This window comes from Euprymna scolopes, chromosome 32, assembly GCF_053919585.1.
Source record: "Euprymna scolopes isolate OS-2025 chromosome 32, ASM5391958v1, whole genome shotgun sequence".
Lineage (NCBI taxonomy): Eukaryota > Metazoa > Mollusca > Cephalopoda > Sepiida > Sepiolidae > Euprymna > Euprymna scolopes.
In genome coordinates, this window is record NC_136513.1 from 64811856 (window position 1) to 64835385 (window position 23530).

The 23530-nt window shown below is 27.5% G+C and overlaps 1 protein-coding gene across 6 annotated transcripts in view; it reads left to right on the forward strand.

Annotated features, from left to right (window-relative positions):
- LOC145256392 (echinoderm microtubule-associated protein-like 6) overlaps positions 1 to 23530 on the forward strand; it is a 902875-nt gene that overhangs the window by 687603 nt on the left and 191742 nt on the right. For all 6 annotated transcript variants that reach the window (XM_080115242.1, XM_080115245.1, XM_080115243.1 and 3 more), the window contains one exon: positions 8296 to 8425. In XM_080115242.1, coding sequence (XP_079971368.1) covers positions 8296 to 8425 — 130 coding nt within the window. The remainder of the gene's footprint in view (positions 1 to 8295; positions 8426 to 23530) is intronic.

A 23530-nucleotide genomic window follows, 5' to 3' on the forward strand; every position in this document is an offset into this window, starting at 1 on the left:
CTTATATTTAAATTTATTTTCATTACTGGGAATTGGTGACTTATGGTAGGCAATCTTCCATCTATTTAGAGATAATGATGTTTTATTTCTTATATTTAAATTTATTTTCATTACTGGGAATTGGTGAGTTATGGTAGGCAATCTTCCATCTATTTAGAGATAATGCTTGTTTTATTTCTTATCTTTAAATTTATTTTCATTACTGGGAATTGGTGAGTTATGGAAGGCAATCTTCCATCTATTTAGAGATAATGCTTGTTTTATTTCTTATCTTTAAATTTATTTTCATTACTGGGAATTGGTGAGTTATGGTAGGCAATCTTCCATCTATTTAGAGATAATGATGTTTTATTTCTTATCTTTAAATTTATTTTCATTACTGGGAATTGGTGAGTTATGGTAGGCAATCTTCCATCTATTTAGAGATAATGATGTTTTATTTCTTATCTTTAAATTTATTTTCATTACTGGGAATTGGTGAGTTATGGTAGGCAATCTTCCATCTATTTAGAGATAATGATGTTTTATTTCTTATCTTTAAATTTATTTTCATTACTGGGAATTGGTGAGTTATGGTAGGCAATCTTCCATCTATTTAGAGATAATGATGTTTTATTTCTTATCTTTAAATTTATTTTCATTACTGGGAATTGGTGAGTTATGGTAGGCAATCTTCCATCTATTTAGAGATAATGATGTTTTATTTCTTATATTTAAATTTATTTTCATTACTGGGAATTGGTGAGTTATGGTAGGCAATCTTCCATCTATTTAGAGATAATGATGTTTTATTTCTTATATTGAAATTTATTTTCATTACTGGGAATTGGTGAGTTATGGTAGGCAATCTTCCATCTATTTAGAGATAATGATGTTTTATTTCTTATCTTTAAATTTATTTTCATTACTGGGAATTGGTGAGTTATGGTAGGCAATCTTCCATCTATTTAGAGATAATGATGTTTTATTTCTTATCTTTAAATTTATTTTCATTACTGGGAATTGGTGAGTTATGGTAGGCAATCTTCCATCTATTTAGAGATAATGATGTTTTATTTCTTATCTTTAAATTTATTTTCATTACTGGGAATTGGTGAGTTATGGTAGGCAATCTTCCATCTATTTAGAGATAATGATGTTTTATTTCTTATCTTTAAATTTATTTTCATTACTGGGAATTGGTGAGTTATGGTAGGCAATCTTCCATCTATTTAGAGATAATGATGTTTTATTTCTTATCTTTAAATTTATTTTCATTACTGGGAATTGGTGAGTTATGGTAGGCAATCTTCCATCTATTTAGAGATAATGATGTTTTATTTCTTATCTTTAAATTTATTTTCATTACTGGGAATTGGTGAGTTATGGTAGGCAATCTTCCATCTATTTAGAGATAATGATGTTTTATTTCTTATATTTAAATTTATTTTCATTACTGGGAATTGGTGAGTTATGGTAGGCAATCTTCCATCTATTTAGAGATAATGATGTTTTATTTCTTATATTTAAATTTATTTTCATTACTGGGAATTGGTGAGTTATGGTAGGCAATCTTCCATCTATTTAGAGATAATGATGTTTTATTTCTTATCTTTAAATTTATTTTCATTACTGGGAATTGGTGAGTTATGGTAGGCAATCTTCCATCTATTTAGAGATAATGATGTTTTATTTCTTATCTTTAAATTTATTTTCATTACTGGGAATTGGTGAGTTATGGTAGGCAATCTTCCATCTATTTAGAGATAATGATGTTTTATTTCTTATCTTTAAATTTATTTTCATTACTGGGAATTGGTGAGTTATGGTAGGCAATCTTCCATCTATTTAGAGATAATGATGTTTTATTTCTTATCTTTAAATTTATTTTCATTACTGGGAATTGGTGAGTTATGGTAGGCAATCTTCCATCTATTTAGAGATAATGATGTTTTATTTCTTATATTTAAATTTATTTTCATTACTGGGAATTGGTGAGTTATGGTAGGCAATCTTCCATCTATTTAGAGATAATGATGTTTTATTTCTTATCTTTAAATTTATTTTCATTACTGGGAATTGGTGAGTTATGGTAGGCAATCTTCCATCTATTTAGAGATAATGATGTTTTATTTCTTATCTTTAAATTTATTTTCATTACTGGGAATTGGTGAGTTATGGTAGGCAATCTTCCATCTATTTAGAGATAATGATGTTTTATTTCTTATCTTTAAATTTATTTTCATTACTGGGAATTGGTGAGTTATGGTAGGCAATCTTCCATCTATTTAGAGATAATGATGTTTTATTTCTTATATTTAAATTTATTTTCATTACTGGGAATTGGTGAGTTATGGTAGGCAATCTTCCATCTATTTAGAGATAATGATGTTTTATTTCTTATCTTTAAATTTATTTTCATTACTGGGAATTGGTGAGTTATGGTAGGCAATCTTCCATCTATTTAGAGATAATGCTTGCTTTATTTCTTATATTTAAATTTATTTTCATTACTGGGAATTGGTGAGTTATGGTAGGCAATCTTCCATCTATTTAGAGATAATGATGTTTTATTTCTTATCTTTAAATTTATTTTCATTACTGGGAATTGGTGAGTTATGGTAGGCAATCTTCCATCTATTTAGAGATAATGATGTTTTATTTCTTATCTTTAAATTTATTTTCATTACTGGGAATTGGTGAGTTATGGTAGGCAATCTTCCATCTATTTAGAGATAATGATGTTTTATTTCTTATATTTAAATTTATTTTCATTACTGGGAATTGGTGAGTTATGGTAGGCAATCTTCCATCTATTTAGAGATAATGATGTTTTATTTCTTATCTTTAAATTTATTTTCATTACTGGGAATTGGTGAGTTATGGTAGGCAATCTTCCATCTATTTAGAGATAATGATGTTTTATTTCTTATCTTTAAATTTATTTTCATTACTGGGAATTGGTGACTTATGGTAGGCAATCTTCCATCTATTTAGAGATAATGATGTTTTATTTCTTATATTTAAATTTATTTTCATTACTGGGAATTGGTGAGTTATGGTAGGCAATCTTCCATCTATTTAGAGATAATGATGTTTTATTTCTTATCTTTAAATTTATTTTCATTACTGGGAATTGGTGAGTTATGGTAGGCAATCTTCCATCTATTTAGAGATAATGATGTTTTATTTCTTATATTTAAATTTATTTTCATTACTGGGAATTGGTGAGTTATGGTAGGCAATCTTCCATCTATTTAGAGATAATGATGTTTTATTTCTTATCTTTAAATTTATTTTCATTACTGGGAATTGGTGAGTTATGGTAGGCAATCTTCCATCTATTTAGAGATAATGACATGCACCTTGATGTTTCATCTTCGAGCGCGACTTAGAAGTGCTATTCAGGAATGAGTACAGGAAGGAGGTTGGTGTGCTGGGGTCTGTGGCCTTTTGATACTGCTTCCTGTGTCATCTCCTGTTCTCCAGTATCACGTTGTCCTCTTTCTTCCCACTTGCATGCCAGGCGCCGCGGTCATCTGCTAGCTACTCCCAGCTGCTCAGGTCAATGTCAGTCAGTTTCAGGTTGTGTTTGCATGGAGAGTTGGGCGGCCACTAGTGCATTGTCCTGTTGCCAGCTCACCATACAAGATACCCTTGAGAATACGCCAGTCATCCATCCTGTGGGCTTATAGTCCTATACTAATTAGCAAAAATCTTAACTTGTCTATATTTGGAAGCAATTCTGTTTTTCTTGTCCTGCGGTGCCTTTCTCTGTACCATTTCTTGATAGTTGTAAAACCTCTCAGTAGAATAGGTAGAAGTTTTCTGCTTTTCCGGAAACTGAAATTTAATTTTACTATAAGGATGAATTAGATTGCTAAGACTTTAACTTCAAAGGAAATTCAATACTTTCTGAGACACGAAGGTAGTTGGGATAGAAGTTAACGATTGCTTCAACAAAAAAGCATAGCTGTTTTCGTCTTAATTGCTTATCTCTTATTTTACTTTCTTTTAAACTGAGATACCCTCCTAAAAACACTGAAACATTGATCTATGACCTTATTTCATATATAAATAAATTGGATGATTAATATATATATGTGATTTGTATAGATAAATTTGCCTTTTGTTTCTTTCTTTGCTAAGATTTTCATTGAAATCTATTTTATGCTAGTTTTACACAATTTTTGTAATTAATTTTGTCATCTTCTTAGTCACAGAATAATCTCCTACATAACTGACCTATAGAATATTTCACTGGTGAAAAATGTTTTGCAAACATTTTGATTCCACTTAATGTCAATCATTATATAATATTCTTATTATTGTTGGTGTACAATAGACAAAATTATTGTTGGTGTACAATAGACAAAATTATTGTTGGTGTACAATAGGCAAAATTATTGTTGGTGTACAATAGGCAAAATTATTGTTGGTGTACAATAGGCAAAATTAATGTTGGTGTACAATAGACAAAATTATTGTTGGTGTACAATAGGCAAAATTAATGTTGGTGTACAATAGACAAAATTATTGTTGGTGTACAATAGACAAAATTATTGTTGGTGTACAATAGACAAAATTATTGTTGGTGTACAATAGGCAAAATTAATGTTGGTGTACAATAGACAAAATTATTGTTGGTGTACAATAGGCAAAATTAATGTTGGTGTACAATAGACAAAATTATTGTTGGTGTACAATAGACAAAATTATTGTTGGTGTACAATAGGCAAAATTATTGTTGGTGTACAATAGACAAAATTATTGTTGGTGTACAATAGACAAAATTATTGTTGGTGTACAATAAGCAAAATTATTGTTGGTGTACAATAGACAAAATTATTGTTGGTGTACAATAGACAAAATTATTGTTGGTGTACAATAGACAAAATTATTGTTGGTGTACAATAGGCAAAATTAATGTTGGTGTACAATAGACAAAATTATTGTTGGTGTACAATAGACAAAATTATTGTTGGTGTACAATAGACAAAATTATTGTTGGTGTACAATAGGCAAAATTAATGTTGGTGTACAATAGACAAAATTATTGTTGGTGTACAATAGGCAAAATTAATGTTGGTGTACAATAGACAAAATTATTGTTGGTGTACAATAGACAAAATTATTGTTGGTGTACAATAGGCAAAATTATTGTTGGTGTACAATAGACAAAATTATTGTTGGTGTACAATAGACAAAATTATTGTTGGTGTACAATAGGCAAAATTATTGTTGGTGTACAATAGACAAAATTATTGTTGGTGTACAATAGGCAAAATTATTGTTGGTGTACAATAGACAAAATTATTGTTGGTGTACAATAGGCAAAATTAATGTTGGTGTACAATAGACAAAATTATTGTTGGTGTACAATTGGCAAAATTATTGTGGGTGTACAATAGACAAAATTATTGTTGGTGTACAATAGGCAAAATTAATGTTGGTGTACAATAGACAAAATTATTGTTGGTGTACAATAGACAAAATTATTGTTGGTGTACAATAGACAAAATTATTGTTGGTGTACAATAGACAAAATTATTGTTGGTGTACAATAGGCAAAATTAATGTTGGTGTACAATAGACAAAATTATTGTTGGTGTACAATAGGCAAAATTATTGTTGGTGTACAATAGACAAAATTATTGTTGGTGTACAATAGACAAATTATTGTTGGTGTACAATAGACAAAATTATTGTTGGTGTACAATAGGCAAAATTAATGTTGGTGTACAATAGACAAAATTATTGTTGGTGTACAATAGGCAAAATTATTGTTGGTGTACAATAGACAAAATTATTGTTGGTGTACAATAGGCAAAATTAATGTTGGTGTACAATAGACAAAATTATTGTTGGTGTACAATAGGCAAAATTATTGTTGGTGTACAATAGACAAAATTATTGTTGGTGTACAATAGGCAAAATTAATGTTGGTGTACAATAGACAAAATTATTGTTGGTGTACAATAGACAAAATTATTGTTGGTGTACAATAGGCAAAATTATTGTTGGTGTACAATAGACAAAATTATTGTTGGTGTACAATAGACAAAATTATTGTTGGTGTACAATAGACAAAATTATTGTTGGTGTACAATAGGCAAAATTAATGTTGGTGTACAATAGACAAAATTATTGTTGGTGTACAATAGACAAAATTATTGTTGGTGTACAATAGACAAAATTAATGTTGGTGTACAATAGGCAAAATTAATGTTGGTGTACAATAGACAAAATTATTGTTGGTGTACAATAGACAAAATTATTGTAGGTGTACAATAGACAAAATTATTGTTGGTGTACAATAGACAAAATTATTGTTGGTGTACAATAGACAAAATTATTGTAGGTGTACAATAGACAAAATTATTGTTGGTGTACAATAGACAAAATTATTGTTGGTGTACAATAGGCAAAATTAATGTTGGTGTACAATAGAAAAAATTATTGTTGGTGTACAATAGACAAATTATTGTTGGTGTACAATAGACAAAATTATTGTTGGTGTACAATAGACAAAATTATTGTTGGTGTACAATAGGCAAAATTAATGTTGGTGTACAATAGACAAAATTATTGTTGGTGTACAATAGACAAAATTATTGTGGGTGTACAATAGACAAAATTATTGTTGGTGTACAATAGGCAAAATTATTGTTGGTGTACAATAGGCAAAATTATTGTTGGTGTACAATAGACAAAATTATTGTTGGTGTACAATAGGCAAAATTATTGTTGGTGTACAATAGACAAAATTATTGTTGGTGTACAATAGGCAAAATTATTGTTGGTGTACAATAGACAAAATTATTGTTGGTGTACAATAGGCAAAATTATTGTTGGTGTACAATAGGCAAAATTATTGTTGGTGTACAATAGACAAAATTATTGTTGGTGTACAATAGGCAAAATTATTGTTGGTGTACAATAGACAAAATTATTGTTGGTGTACAATAGACAAAATTAATGTTGGTGTACAATAGACAAAATTATTGTTGGTGTACAATAGACAAAATTATTGTTGGTGTACAATAGGCAAAATTATTGTTGGTGTACAATAGGCAAAATTATTGTTGGTGTACAATAGGCAAAATTATTGTTGGTGTACAATAGACAAAATTATTGTTGGTGTACAATAGACAAAATTATTGTTGGTGTACAATAGGCAAAATTATTGTTGGTGTACAATAGACAAAATTATTGTTGGTGTACAATAGACAAAATTATTGTTGGTGTACAATAGACAAAATTATTGTTGGTGTACAATAGGCAAAATTAATGTTGGTGTACAATAGACAAAATTATTGTTGGTGTACAATAGACAAAATTATTGTGGGTGTACAATAGACAAAATTATTGTTGGTGTACAATAGGCAAAATTATTGTTGGTGTACAATAGGCAAAATTATTGTTGGTGTACAATAGACAAAATTATTGTTGGTGTACAATAGGCAAAATTATTGTTGGTGTACAATAGACAAAATTATTGTTGGTGTACAATAGGCAAAATTATTGTTGGTGTACAATAGACAAAATTATTGTTGGTGTACAATAGGCAAAATTATTGTTGGTGTACAATAGGCAAAATTATTGTTGGTGTACAATAGACAAAATTATTGTTGGTGTACAATAGACAAAATTAATGTTGGTGTACAATAGACAAAATTATTGTTGGTGTACAATAGACAAAATTATTGTTGGTGTACAATAGACAAAATTAATGTTGGTGTACAATAGACAAAATTAATGTTGGTGTACAATAGGCAAAATTAATGTTGGTGTACAATAGACAAAATTATTGTTGGTGTACAATAGGCAAAATTATTGTTGGTGTACAATAGACAAAATTAATATTACAATGTATGAGGGGCGTTTCAAAAGTAAAGCCTCCAGGAATAGTACCTTTAAAACGTCCATAACAGGGGTGCACACCGTCAATATCTGCAACAAAGAGATAAAACTCTCAGGTCATGTACGCATAAGTTCACTCATCATATTAATAAATTTGCAATCTCCTCTTATCCATTCAGGTGGAATGAAAACTAGGAGGTATTACTTTTGAAATACCCCTCGTATTTTCCCATTTACAGACTTGGTTTTTGTTCAGCAAATTTTATCCTCATTGTAAATCTTCTACAAAAGCATGTTTTTTTTATTACTATTTTGCTATTGTTGAGTTTTGAGAGTTTGGAGGAAGGAGTCATTCCCATATTGAGGAATTTACTTCAGCTTTTTTAGTCAATTGACAAAAATCTATTTTGATTATGTGGCTAATTGTGTCTCTTTGTTTTCTCTTTTCCTCAGGATTTAATATTGGAACATGTCTATGGCTACCGTGGATTTGATACACGAAATAATTTACATTATCTTGAAGACAACAATAATATAGTCTTTCATGCGGCTGGTGTTGGCATTGTACAAAATATTTCTGCAGGTAAGTTACAAAATGAAATCATTTTAAAAGTTTGGACTCCAGTTCTTAAAGCAATGAATTTGCTTTCACTCTGATATTTGTGATTCTCTTACTTTTGTTTAAAAAATGTTAGACAATCACAAATATTGAAGTCAAAACTTTCAAATTTTCACGAGTTGGAATCAGAATTGGAGTTTAATATTTGAGCTACTAAGATGCATAGACGTTTAATATTTGCATAGAACACGAAAAATGTAGAAGATCCATTACAAATGGTTCCTCAGAAATACTGAATTCTCGATTCTGTGGTAAAATAGGTCTGAGCAAAATAGGTCTTACGAGTTTCAGTTGCAGTCATCTTCAAAAAGATCTTGTAAACTACTTGCAATCTATATGATAAAGAATTCCAATGTGTGCTAAGACTGAAACAAGTTCTAAGAGTCCACAAAGAACAGTTGCCTCTGGAGATGAACTTGGTAACGCCATTAGGGAAATTCAGATTATGAGGTTAGATGTTTTTAATCCGAATCTCAGGAGTTACCAAGACAGTCATAAGACCAAATAAAGCTTTCCATGAACTCGTGACAGTCAAGCCATTCCCTACAGCATTAAAGTTACATATGCTGCAGAAGTATACATTGCTAAGAAAATACTCTCTCAATTCTAAAATCAATGGAAGTCAAAGCACCAAGAACACCAATACTTTGGAAACTGAAGATTCAAAAACAACTTAACCTATATCGAAAGGAATTGGTTCAGAGCAAGCAATTTTATCATAGCATTATGAATGATAAACAGTGGGTTCGTTTTATTAAATGTGTCTACTGATGTCATTATGAACAAATGTGGCTAGTATGTAAGAAAAAATAAAAGACTAAAAACTGTTTAGTTTATTTAATTTAATAATGAAAAGCGACTTGCATCATTTGTTTTGCTAAATGACACATTGATGCCTTGTAACATTGTATACAAAATTTAAAGTAATAGTTTGATGAAAAAAAAATTAATAGATCTATTATTTTATTACACAAGTAATTTGAATAAGTATGTATTGTAAAGAAATATAGAAATTATCAAAATTTCTTTGTAATAATTATGTAAACGGCTAAAAATTTTTAGGGCATAATAGAAAATTTAAACAGACTTTTTAGCCTATAAAATTTTCTGAAACATAAAATAAAGTGATATACATTTTTTTAGTGTAAAAAAAAACGCTGCAACGATAATAAATAAAGCATTTTTAATCACAATCAAATATGAATTTGTCAAGTGCATTGCTATTTAGATTAAACTTAAAAAATTCAATCTACTTAATCTCCTATATAATATTTTAACTATAGAAATGCTCCTCTGGATTGTATTGTAGATTTGCAATAACAAATGCCACATACTAATTCATTACGTCTATCTTATGTAATTTTCCAACACAATTTTAGACATCGTTATAATAAAATGCAACATTGAATCGTAGGAGCAACACCATCACAATCAGAACATCTATAGAGGAAGGAGTCCCTATTTTTCTCTATAAATATTTAGTCATTCCACTGCTAGCAGTTGACACTGGGACAAATTTTACATTTTCCTATGATACCTTCATTGCACCCATCATAACTGGTTATTAGCTACATACACATAACCTAATCTTTCCATTTCCCGATTCAAAAATACTAAATTCTTCCTTCTAAAAATCTACCCATTCTTATTGGTGGAAACCTGACTATTCACATATACCGGAATCCACACTTTCATTACATAAATGAACACTCCAGAAATTGTACAATATGGCGTTGCTCTCTACAGTAGCCAATTGTGGTAAAAAAAAAAATAAACATATTGGCTGTGAAATTAGTTTGGTAAAGCCTAATAAAGAGGTTTTGGTCTGTCTTCCGTTCTACAATAAAACACCACATAACCGCTCATAATCAGAAATTTAAATACTGGTAACCTTACACTTACCTATAAACAAAATACTTACATGCCACTAAAAAAAATTATGGGTACCTTTATTTATTTTTAGATTTTAGAGTGGCTTATTAAGCCTTAAAGAATGTTATTTTTTTTTTGTTAATCTTTCTTTATTTTCTTTTCGTTTTTTTTTCATTTACTATTACTGTGGAAGATTTGAATTACTTTTATATTTTCTGCAGATTACCTAGGCTTCAATCCTGTTATTGTGTTTGCAATTTCTTTTTATAAATAAACGCTTACAAATAAGTGAATACATCACTATATTATATAGGTAGGTTTTAAAGTAAATTCCATTAGCTATAAACACTTATTTGTTTTGTTTTGACCTATTATACTTTCTGTGGAGTATTTTATTTAATTTTCTTTCCTGGACTCATTATCGATACTGCACAGACATTAACTTTGTTTTTTGTTTTTTTTGTTTTTTCGATAATTAGCTCCACCTCTACAATTTTCTTTCAAATGACTTTTATATGGATATGCTGATTAAGAAAATCTCCTTTAAATTTGGCAGAGATAAGTAGTTTTCTAGATATAAAGACCTGTATTATGCACTGTATTTCACTGGTCACCAGGTTTTTACATGCATGTGATAAGCAAATCTACTTCTTTCCGACTGACACTACCATCCCCAATTTTTTTTTTATTTTGCAGGTGGGTATGCTGACAACGACTAGCAAGGTTAAATTTGATGAAAACATTTTTACAACCTCCTCTCAAATAATGGGGTGTTTAATCTGAAAATCATTCTTAATATTAGGAGGTTGGGGGCTGGCCGCCACCAACAACCGTAACTCATTTTTTACAAGGGGAAGCTCATGCTTCCACCAGGCAATGCCAGTTAACAGATCCTGCTAGTTTTATACATATTTCAAAACATACACATACATTGGGTCTATTTCTACTTTAATTAAGCTAAGACTCTCGACCCACACATCTTCATTTAATTATATAAATGCAGATACCAATTGACATCTTTTACGACTTTAATAAAAAAGTTACATTTAACAACACTCCCTTCTCAATCAATTGGGCTATTCTAAGTAATATACCCTATGTTCCAAATCTGTGCATTTCTGAGGCTGTTAAGACAATGCCATCCCCCTCAAAGTAAAAACGTGATTAATACGAAAAGCAAACTAATTTTCCAATGCAAACATAATGTAAAATACAAATATAGCAACTTTGAAATCACTTAGCCTCTACTAAATTCTGTAAATTACCTAATCACACATTTGAAATAATTTCCATATTACACAAAGCATTGATAAGCTGACTTTCGGAGAAATTAGCCCATAATTCTTCTTTGACAGTGTAATTCCTTGATTCTTCACCCCACTAATCCCTCTTGTAATCCATAAGTAGACAATCATTTAGTGAATTTCCTTAGACTTTTTAGCCTCTTTTAATATCTGTATATTTAATTATAATCTTTTGATAATTTTCTAGACTTTACCAAATTTATAAAAATAAGATTTAATATATAAATTCTATATTTCTAATCCTATGATTTATTTAAAATTATCTATATAAATATTACAACTGCCGTTAACATTATTATTATAACTATTAGCTTACATGTTACTATCATTATAATTCTCATGTTTCATTAGTATTATTATCTCATTTAATTATCATTTATTTATTATTATTATTATCATTATTATAACTGATGTTAATATTATTATTAAGTATTAGTATTGCTTTTAAGATTATGTCTATTAATGCCAATATTTTTTAATAATCTGTTCACTATTCTAAAATCATGTTTTCTTTCTCTTTCACTTCCGCAGAATTAAAAGTCATTATCCTATGCATTTGATCCGCTGTGCACTATTTCACCCATAACTTAATCATTTTAACCCATAACTTAATCATTTTAACCCATAACTTAATCATTTTATGGATAATCTGTCTGGTTCACGATGAAACAACCTTTCTTCAATTCCATTGAATCTTTGAAACATTCTTTTTTCGTCATTACAAACTTTTTCCTGGTTATGGTGGCCGTTTACATTTACAATAGATATGATATCTATATCTCTGTATCTCTTTCTTCCTCTCTCTCTCTCTCTTTTTTTCTCTATCTCTCTCTTGATCTATCTATCTATATATATATAAATGTGTGTGTGTGTGTGTGTGTGTGCGAGGAGAGTCAAAATCATGCAATTCATGATCCATAAAACAAGGAATACACGATTTCTTTATATCATCGAGTTTCCAAAAAAATTCATCAATCTTAATATCCTTTTTTTGCATCTGCATATATTTTTCTATAATTTTTGAACATTTCTTTCTTTCACATTTTGAAGCTTCCAATTTTTTGGGCTAACCAACAAAAAACGTTAAAATTAAAATAAAATTTTAAAAGCTCCATGGAATAAGAAAATAATTCACTTTACCTTGTGTTCCTTATTTTATGAACAAAATATTTCGAAAATCATTATTTGTATATTTTTAACGCCCCTCATATATTTATGCTCTCAGATATTGAACATTTTTATCAAGATAAGATTAATCTATTGATGTTAATATTAATATCAATATATCCTTTAAAAATTTTCAATCCCTATATATATATATACTTTTATATATATATATATATATATATATATATATATATATATATATATATATATATATATATATATATATTCTTTCAATACCGGGGATTTTTACTTACATCTCAGATTGGAGTAAAAATCCACCAGGTTAAAAGAATAAACACATAATTAGCGCTACTCACCTATTAATGAGCACTTTTTTACCTAATCTTATACCAACTATAACTCCTAATATATATATATATATATATATATATATATATATATATATATATATATATATATATATGCGTGCGTGTGTCTGTGTGTGTGTGTGTGTGTGTGTGCATGGGGTATATGTATGGGTGTATGTTTTATGTATATAGATGTGTATATATATGCACATGCATGTGTCAATTGCAATTAAGGTTATCAATGTCTGTTGATATGATTACAATAATATACACTGTATGTATAGCAAAGATGGAATAAAAAGTTGGCTTACGTGAATACTTCTTTGATATTTTGATAGTGTTAGAATTTCATAAAGATAAATATTTTAAAAATGAATTCCAATATCAAGAAGAAGTTATTCAGAGGAGAATAGAAAGTGGATCGTATTTATAACTTTTATTTTCATCATCCTTATGAATTTTACTTTTTTTTTTTTTTTTTTTTTTTATAAAGGCATCACAACATTATCAAGGCCCAGAGGCCACTCAAGGATAAGGGTTAAAGAGTGTACAGTAGAAATTGGTCAATATAGTAATCATTAGTAATGAAAATTTGGTAAATTTAATAACTTATATGGAACGGCTCATCATAACATTTATTTTCATCATCCTCATAACTTTTATTTTCATCATCCTCATAACTTTTATTTTCATCATCCTCATAACTTTTATTTTCATCATCCTCATAACTTTTATTTTCATCATCCTCATAACTTTTATTTTCATCATCCTCATAACTTTTATTTTCATCATCCTCATAACTTTTATTTTCATCATCCTCATAACTTTTATTTTCATCGTCCTCAAACCATTTATTTTCATCATCCTCATAACTTTTATTTTCATCATACTCATACCATTTATTTTCATCATCCTCATAACATTTATTTTCATCATCCTCATAACTTTTATTTTCATCATCCTCATAACTTTTATTTTCATCATCCTCATACCATTTATTTTCATCATCCTCATAACATTTATTTTCATCATCCTCATAACTTTTATTTTCATCATCCTCATAACTTTTATTTTCATCATCCTCATAACATTTATTTTCATCATCCTCATAACATTTATTTTCATCATCCTCATAACATTTATTTTCATCATCCTCATAACTTTTATTTTCATCATCCTCATAACTTTTATTTTCATCATACTAATACCATTTATTTTCATCATCCTCATAACTTTTATTTTCATCATCCTCATAACTTTTATTTTCATCATACTCATACCATTTATTTTCATCATCCTCATAACATTTATTTTCATCATCCTCATAACTTTTATTTTCATCATCCTCATAACTTTTATTTTCATCGTCCTCAAACCATTTATTTTCATCATCCTCATAACTTTTATTTTCATCATACTCATACCATTTATTTTCATCATCCTCATAACTTTTATTTTCATCATCCTAATAACATTTATTTTCATCATCCTCATAACTTTTATTTTCATCATCCTCATAACATTTATTTTCATCATCCTCATAACTTTTATTTTCATCATCCTCATAACATTTATTTTCATCATCCTCATAACATTTATTTTCATCATCCTCATAACTTTTATTTTCATCATACTCATACCATTTATTTTCATCATCCTCATAACATTTATTTTCATCATCCTCATAACATTTATTTTCATCATCCTCATAACTTTTATTTTCATCATACTCATACCATTTATTTTCATCATCCTCATAACATTTATTTTCATCATCCTCATAACTTTTATTTTCATCATCCTCATAACTTTTATTTTCATCGTCCTCAAACCATTTATTTTCATCATCCTCATAACTTTTATTTTCATCATCCTCATAACATTTATTTTCATCATCCTCATAACTTTTATTTTCATCATCCTCATAACTTTTATTTTCATCTTTCTCAAACCATTTATTTTCATCATCCTCATAACTTTTATTTTCATCATACTCATACCATTTATTTTCATCATCCTCATAACATTTATTTTCATCATCCTCATAACATTTATTTTGATCATCCTCATAACTTTTATTTTCATCATCCTCAAAACATTTATTTTCATCATCCTCATAACTTTTATTTTCATCATCCTCATAACATTTATTTTCATCATCCTCATAACTTTTATTATCATCATCCTCATAACTTTTATTTTCATCATCCTCATAACTTTTATTTTCATCATCCTCATAACATTTATTTTCATCATCCTCATAACTTTTATTTTCATCATCCTCATAACTTTTATTTTCATCATCCTCATAACTTTTATTTTCATCATCCTCATAACTTTTATTTTCATCATCCTCATAACTTTTATTTTCATCGTCCTCAAACCATTTATTTTCATCATCCTCATAACTTTTATTTTCATCATCCTCATAAATTTTATTTTCATCATCCTCATACCATTTATTTTCATCATCCTCATAACTTTTATTTTCATCATCCTCATAACTTTTATTTTCATCATCCTCATAACTTTTATTTTGATCATCCTCATAACTTTTATTTTCATCATCCTCATAACTTTTTTTTTCATCATCCTCATAACTTTTATTTTCATCATCCTCATAACTTTTATTTTCATCATCCTCATAACTTTTATTTTCATCATCCTCATAAATTTTATTTTCATCATCCTCATAACATTTATATTCATCATCCTCATAACTTTTATTTTCATCATCCTCATAACATTTATTTTCATCATCCTCATAACATTTATTTTCATCATCCTCATAACATTTATTTTCATCATCCTCATAACTTTTATTTTCATCATCCTCATAACTTTTATTTTCATCATCCTCATAACTTTTATTTTCATCATCCTCATAACTTTTATTTTCATCATACTCATACCATTTATTTTCATCATCCTCATAACATTTATTTTCATCATCCTCATAACTTTTATTTTCATCATCCTCATAACTTTTATTTTCATCGTCCTCAAACCATTTATTTTCATCATCCTCATAACTTTTATTTTCATCATCCTCATAACATTTATTTTCATCATCCTCATAACTTTTATTTTCATCATCCTCATAACATTTATTTTCATCATCCTCATACCTTTTATTTTCATCATCCTCATAACATTTATTTTCATCATCCTCATAACTTTTATTTTCATCATCCTCATAACATTTATTTTCATCATCCTCATAACATTTATTTTCATCATCCTCATAACTTTTATTTTCATCATACTCATACCATTTATTTTCATCATCCTCATAACATTTATTTTCATCATCCTCATAACATTTATTTTCATCATCCTCATAACTTTTATTTTCATCATACTCATACCATTTATTTTCATCATCCTCATAACATTTATTTTCATCATCCTCATAACTTTTATTTTCATCATCCTCATAACTTTTATTTTCATCGTCCTCAAACCATTTATTTTCATCATCCTCATAACTTTTATTTTCATCATCCTCATAACTTTTATTTTCATCATCCTCATCACTTTTATTTTCATCATCCTCATAACTTTTATTTTCATCATCCTCATAACTTTTATTTTCATCATCCTCATAACATTTATTTTCATCATCCTCATAACTTTTATTTTCATCATCCTCATAACTTTTATTTTCATCATCCTCATAACTTTTATTTTCATCATCCTCATAACTTTTATTTTCATCATCCTCATAACTTTTATTTTCATCGTCCTCAAACCATTTATTTTCATCATCCTCATAACTTTTATTTTCATCATCCTCATAAATTTTATTTTCATCATCCTCATAACTTTTATTTTCATCATCCTCATAACTTTTATTTTCATCATCCTCATAACTTTTATTTTCATCATCCTCATAACTTTTATTTTGATCATCCTCATAACTTTTATTTTCATCATCCTCATAACTTTTTTTTTCATCATCCTCATAAATTTTATTTTCATCATCCTCATAACATTTATTTTCATCATCCTCATAACTTTTATTTTCATCATCCTCATAACTTTTATTTTCATCATCGTCATAACTTTTATTTTCATCATCCTAATAACATTTATTTTCATCATCCTCATAACTTTTATTTTCATCATCCTAATAACATTTATTTTCATCATCCTCATAACTTTTATTTTCATCATCCTCATAACTTTTATTTTCATCATCCTCATAACTTTTATTTTCATCATCGTCATAACTTTTATTTTCATCATCCTAATAACATTTATTTTCATCATCCTCATAACTTTTATTTTCATCATCCTAATAACATTTATTTTCATCATCCTCATAACTTTTATTTTCATCATCCTAATAACATTTATTTTCATCATCCTCATAACTTTTATTTTCATCATCCTAATAACATTTATTTTCATCATCCTCATAACTTTCATTTTCATCATCCTAATAACATTTATTTTCATCATCCTCATAACTTTTATTTTCATCATCCTCATAACTTTTATTTTCATCATCCTCATAACTTTTATTTTCATCATCGTCATAACTTTTATTTTCATCATCCTAATAACATTTATTTTCATCATCCTCATAACTTTTATTTTCATCATCCTAATAACATTTATTTTAATCGTCCTCATAACTTTTATTTTCATCATCCTAATAACATTTATTTTCATCATCCTCATAACTTTTATTTTCATCATCCTAATAACATTTATTTTCATCATCCTCATAACTTTTATTTTCATCATCCTAATAACATTTATTTTCATCATCCTCATAACTTTTATTTTCATCATCCTCATAACTTTTATTTTCATCATCCTCATAACTTTTATTTTCATCATCGTCATAACTTTTATTTTCATCATCCTAATAACATTTATTTTCATCATCCTCATAACTTTTGTTTTCATCATCCTAATAACATTTATTTTCATCATCCTCATAACTTTTATTTTCATCATCCTAATAACATTTATTTTCATCATCCTCATAACATTTATTTTCATCATCCTCATACCATTTATTTTCATCATCCTCATAACATTTATTTTCATCATCCTCATAACTTTAATTTTCATCATCCTCATGAATTTTATTTTCATCATCCTCATAACATTTATTTTCATCATCCTCATAACTTTTATTTTCATCATCCTCATAACTTTTATTTTCATCATCCTCATAAATTTTATTTTCATCATCCTCATAAATTTTATTTTCATCATCCTCATAACTTTTATTTTCATCATCCTCAAACCATTTATTTTCATCATCCTCATAACTTTTATTTTCATCATCCTCATAACTTTTATTTTCATCATCCTCATACCATTTATTTTCATCATCCTCATAACTTTTATTTTCATCATCCTCATACCATTTATTTTCATCATCCTCATAACTTTTTTTTTCATCGTCCTCAAACCATTTATTTTCATCATCCTCATACGTTTTATTTTCATCATCCTCATAACATTTAGTTTCATCATCCTCATACCATTTATTTTCATCATCCTCATAACTTTTATTTTCATAATCCTCATAACATTTATTTTCATCATCCTCATAACTTTTATTTTCATCATCCTCATAACTTTTATTTTCATCATCCTCATAACTTTTATTTTCATCGTCCTCAAACCATTTATTTTAATCATCCTCATACGTTTTATTTTCATCATCCTCATAACATTTAGTTTCATCATCCTCATACCATTTATTTTCATCATCCTCATAACTTTTATTTTCATCATCCTCATAACATTTATTTTCATCATCTTCATAAATTTTATTTTCATCATCCTCATAACTTTTATTTTCATCATCCTCATAACTTTTATTTTCATCATCCTCATAACATTTATTTTCATCATCCTCATACCATTTATTTTCATCATCCTCATAACTTTTATTTTCATCATCCTCATAACTTTTATTTTCATCATCCTCATAACATTTATTTTCATCATCCTCATACCATTTATTTTCATCATCCTCATAACTTTTATTTTCATCATCCTCATACCATTTATTTTCATCATCCTCATAACTTTTATTTTCATCATCCTCATAACTTTTATTTTCATCATCCTCAAAACTTTTATTTTCATCATCCTCATAACTTTTATTTTCATCGTCCTCAAACAATTTATTTTAATCATCCTCATAACATTCATTTTCATCATCCTCATACCATTTATTTTCATCATCCTCATAACTTTTATTTTCATCATCCTCATAACTTTTATTTTCATCATCCTCATAACTTTTATTTTCATCATTCTCATAACTTTTATGTTCATCATCCTCATAACATTTATTTTCATCATCCTCAAACCATTTATTTTCATCATCCTCATAACTTTTATTTTCATCATCCTCATAACTTTTATTTTCATCATCCTCATAACTTTTATGTTCATCATCCTCATAACATTTATTTTCATCATCCTCAAACAATTTATTTTCATCATCCTCAAACCATTTATTTTCATCATCCTCATTACATTTATTTTCATCATCCTCATAACATTCATTTTCCTCATCGTCATAACATTTATTTTTATACTCGTCATAACTTTTATTTTCATCATCCTCATAACATTTATTTTCATCATCCTCATAACATTTATTTTCATCATCGTCATAACATTTATTTTCATCATCCTCATAGCATTTATTTTCATCATCCTCATAACATTCATTTTCATCATTGTCAAACCATTTATTTTCATCATCCTCATAACTTTTATTTTCATCATCCTCATAACATTTATTTTCATCATCCTCATAACTTTTATTTTCATCATCCTCATAACTTTTATTTTCATCATCCTCATAACTTTTATTTTCATCATCCTCATAACATTTATTTTCATCATCCTCATAAATTTTATTTTCATCATCCTCATAAATTTTATTTTCATCATCCTCATAACTTTTATTTTCATCATCCTCATAACTTTTATTTTCATCATCCTCATAACTTTTATTTTCATCATCCTCATAACTTTTATTTTCCTCATCTTAATAAGTATTATTTTCATCGTCCTCAAACCATTTATTTTCATCATCCTCATAACTTTTATTTTCATCATCCTCATAACTTTTATTTTCATCATCCTCATAACATTTATTTTCATCATCCTCATAAATTTTATTTTAATCATCCTCATAAATTTTATTTTCATCATCCTCATAACTTTTATTTTCATCATCCTCATAACTTTTATTTTCATCATCCTCATACCATTTATTTTCATCATCCTCATAACTTTTATTTTAATCATCCTCATACCATTTATTTTCATCATCCTCATAACTTTTTTTTTCATCGTCCTCAAACCATTTATTTTCATCATCCTCATACGTTTTATTTTCATCATCCTCATAACATTTAGTTTCCTCATCCTCATACCATTTATTTTCATCATCCTCATAACTTTTATTTTGATCATCCTCATAACATTTATTTTCATCATCCTCATAACTTTTATTTTCATCATCCTCATAACTTTTATTTTCATCATCCTCATAACTTTTATTTTCATCATCCTCATAACTTTTATTTTCATCGTCCTCAAACCATTTATTTTAATCATCCTCATACGTTTTATTTTCATCATCCTCATAACATTTAGTTTCATCATCCTCATACCATTTATTTTCATCATCCTCATAACTTTTATTTTCATCATCCTCATAACATTTATTTTCATCATCCTCATAACTTTTATTTTCATCATCCTCATAACTTTTATTTTCATCATCCTCATAACTTTTATTTTCATCATCCTCATACCATTTATTTTCATCATCCTCATAACTTTTATTTTCATCATCCTCATAACTTTTATTTTCATCATCCTCAAAACTTTTATTTTCATCATCCTCATAACTTTTATTTTCATCGTCCTCAAACCATTTATTTTAATCATCCTCATAACATTCATTTTCATCATCCTCATACCATTTATTTTCATCATCCTCATAACTTTTATTTTCATCATCCTCATAACATTTATTTTCATCATCCTCAAACCATTTATTTTCATCATCCTCATAACTTTTATTTTCATCATCCTCATACCATTTATTTTCATCATCCTCATAACTTTTATTTTCATCATCCTCATAACTTTTATTTTCATCATCCTCATAACTTTTATTTTCATCATCCTCATAACTTTTATTTTCATCGTCCTCAAACCATTTATTTTCATCATCCTCATAACATTCATTTTCATCATCCTCATACCATTTATTTTCATCATCCTCATAACTTTTACTTTCATCATCCTCATAACTTTTATTTTCATCATCCTCATTACATTTATTTTCATCATCCACATAACATTTTTTTTTATCATCCTCATAACATTTATTTTCATCATCCTCATAACATTTATTTTCATCATCCTCATAACATTTATTTTCATCATCCTCATAACATTTATTTTCATCATCCTTATAACATTTATTTTCATCATCCTCATAACATTTATTTTCATCATCCTCATAATATTTATTTTCATCATCCTCATAACATTCATGTTCATCATCCTCATAACATTTATTTTCATCATCCTCATAACATTCATTTTCATCATCGTCATAACATTTATTTTCATCATCCTCATAACATTTATTTTCATCATCCTCATAACATTTATTTTCATCATCGTCATAACAATTATTTTCATCATCCTCATAACATTTATGTTCATCATCGTCATAACATTTATTTTCATCATCCTCATAACATTTATTTTCATCATCCTCATAACATTTATTTTCATCATCCTCATAAGATTTATGTTCATCATCGTCATAACATTTATTTTCATCATCCTCTTAACATTTATTTTCATCATCCTCATTACATTTATTTTCATCATCCTCATAACATTTATTTTCATCATCCTCATAACATTTATTTTCATCATTGTCATAACATTTATTTTCATCATCCTCATAACATTTATTTTCATCATCGTCATAACATTTATTTTCATCATCCTCATAGCATTTATTTTCATCATCCTCATAACATTCATTTTCATCATTGTCATAACATTTATTTTCATCATCCTCATAACATTTATTTTCATCATCGTCATAACATTTATTTTCATCATCCTCATAACATTTATGTTCATCATCCTCATAACATTTGTTTTCATCATCCTCATAACATTTATTTTCATCATCTTCATAACATTTATTTTCATCATCCTCATAACATTCATTTTCCTCATCGTCATAACATTTATTTTTATACTCGTCATAACATTTATTTTCATCATCCTCATAACATTTATTTTCATCATCCTCATAACATTTATTTTTATCATCCTCATAACAATTATTTTCATCATCGTCATAACATTTATTTTCATCATCCTCATAGCATTTATTTTCATCATCCTCATAACATTCATTTTCATCATCGTCATAACATTTATTTTCATCATCCTCATAACATTTATGTTCATCATCCTCATAACATTTGTTTTCATCATCCTCATAACATTTATTTTCATCATCCTCATAACTTTTATTTTCATCATCCTCATAACATTTATTTTCATCATCCTCATAACTTTTATTTTCATCATCCTCATAACTTTTATTTTCATCATCCTCATAACTTTTATTTTCATCATGCTCATAACTTTTATTTTCATCGTCCTCAAACCATTTATTTTCATCATCCTCATAACTTTTATTTTCATCATCCTCATAAATTTTATTTTCATCATCCTCATAAATTTTATTTTCATCATCCTCATAACTTTTATTTTCATCATCCTCATAACTTTTATTTTCATCATCCTCATCACTTTTATTTTCATCATCCTCATAACTTTTATTTTCATCATCCTCATAACTTTTATTTTCATCATCCTCATAAATTTTATTTTCATCATCCTCATAACATTTATTTTCATCATCCTCATAACTTTTATTTTCATCATCGTCATAACTTTTATTTTCATCATCGTCATAACTTTTATTTTCATCATCCTAATAACATTTATTTTCATCATCCTCATAACTTTTATTTTCATCATCCTAATAACATTTATTTTCATCATCCTCATAACTTTTATTTTCATCATCCTCATAACTTTTATTTTCATCATCCTCATAACTTTTATTTTCATCATCGTCATAACTTTTATTTTCATCATCCTAATAACATTTATTTTCATCATCCTCATAACTTTTATTTTCATCATCCTAATAACATTTATTTTCATCATCCTCATAACTTTTATTTTCATCATCCTTATAACATTTATTTTCATCATCCTCATAACTTTTATTTTCATCATCCTCATAACTTTTATTTTCATCATCCTCATAACATTTATTTTCATCATCCTCAAACCATTTATTTTCATCATCC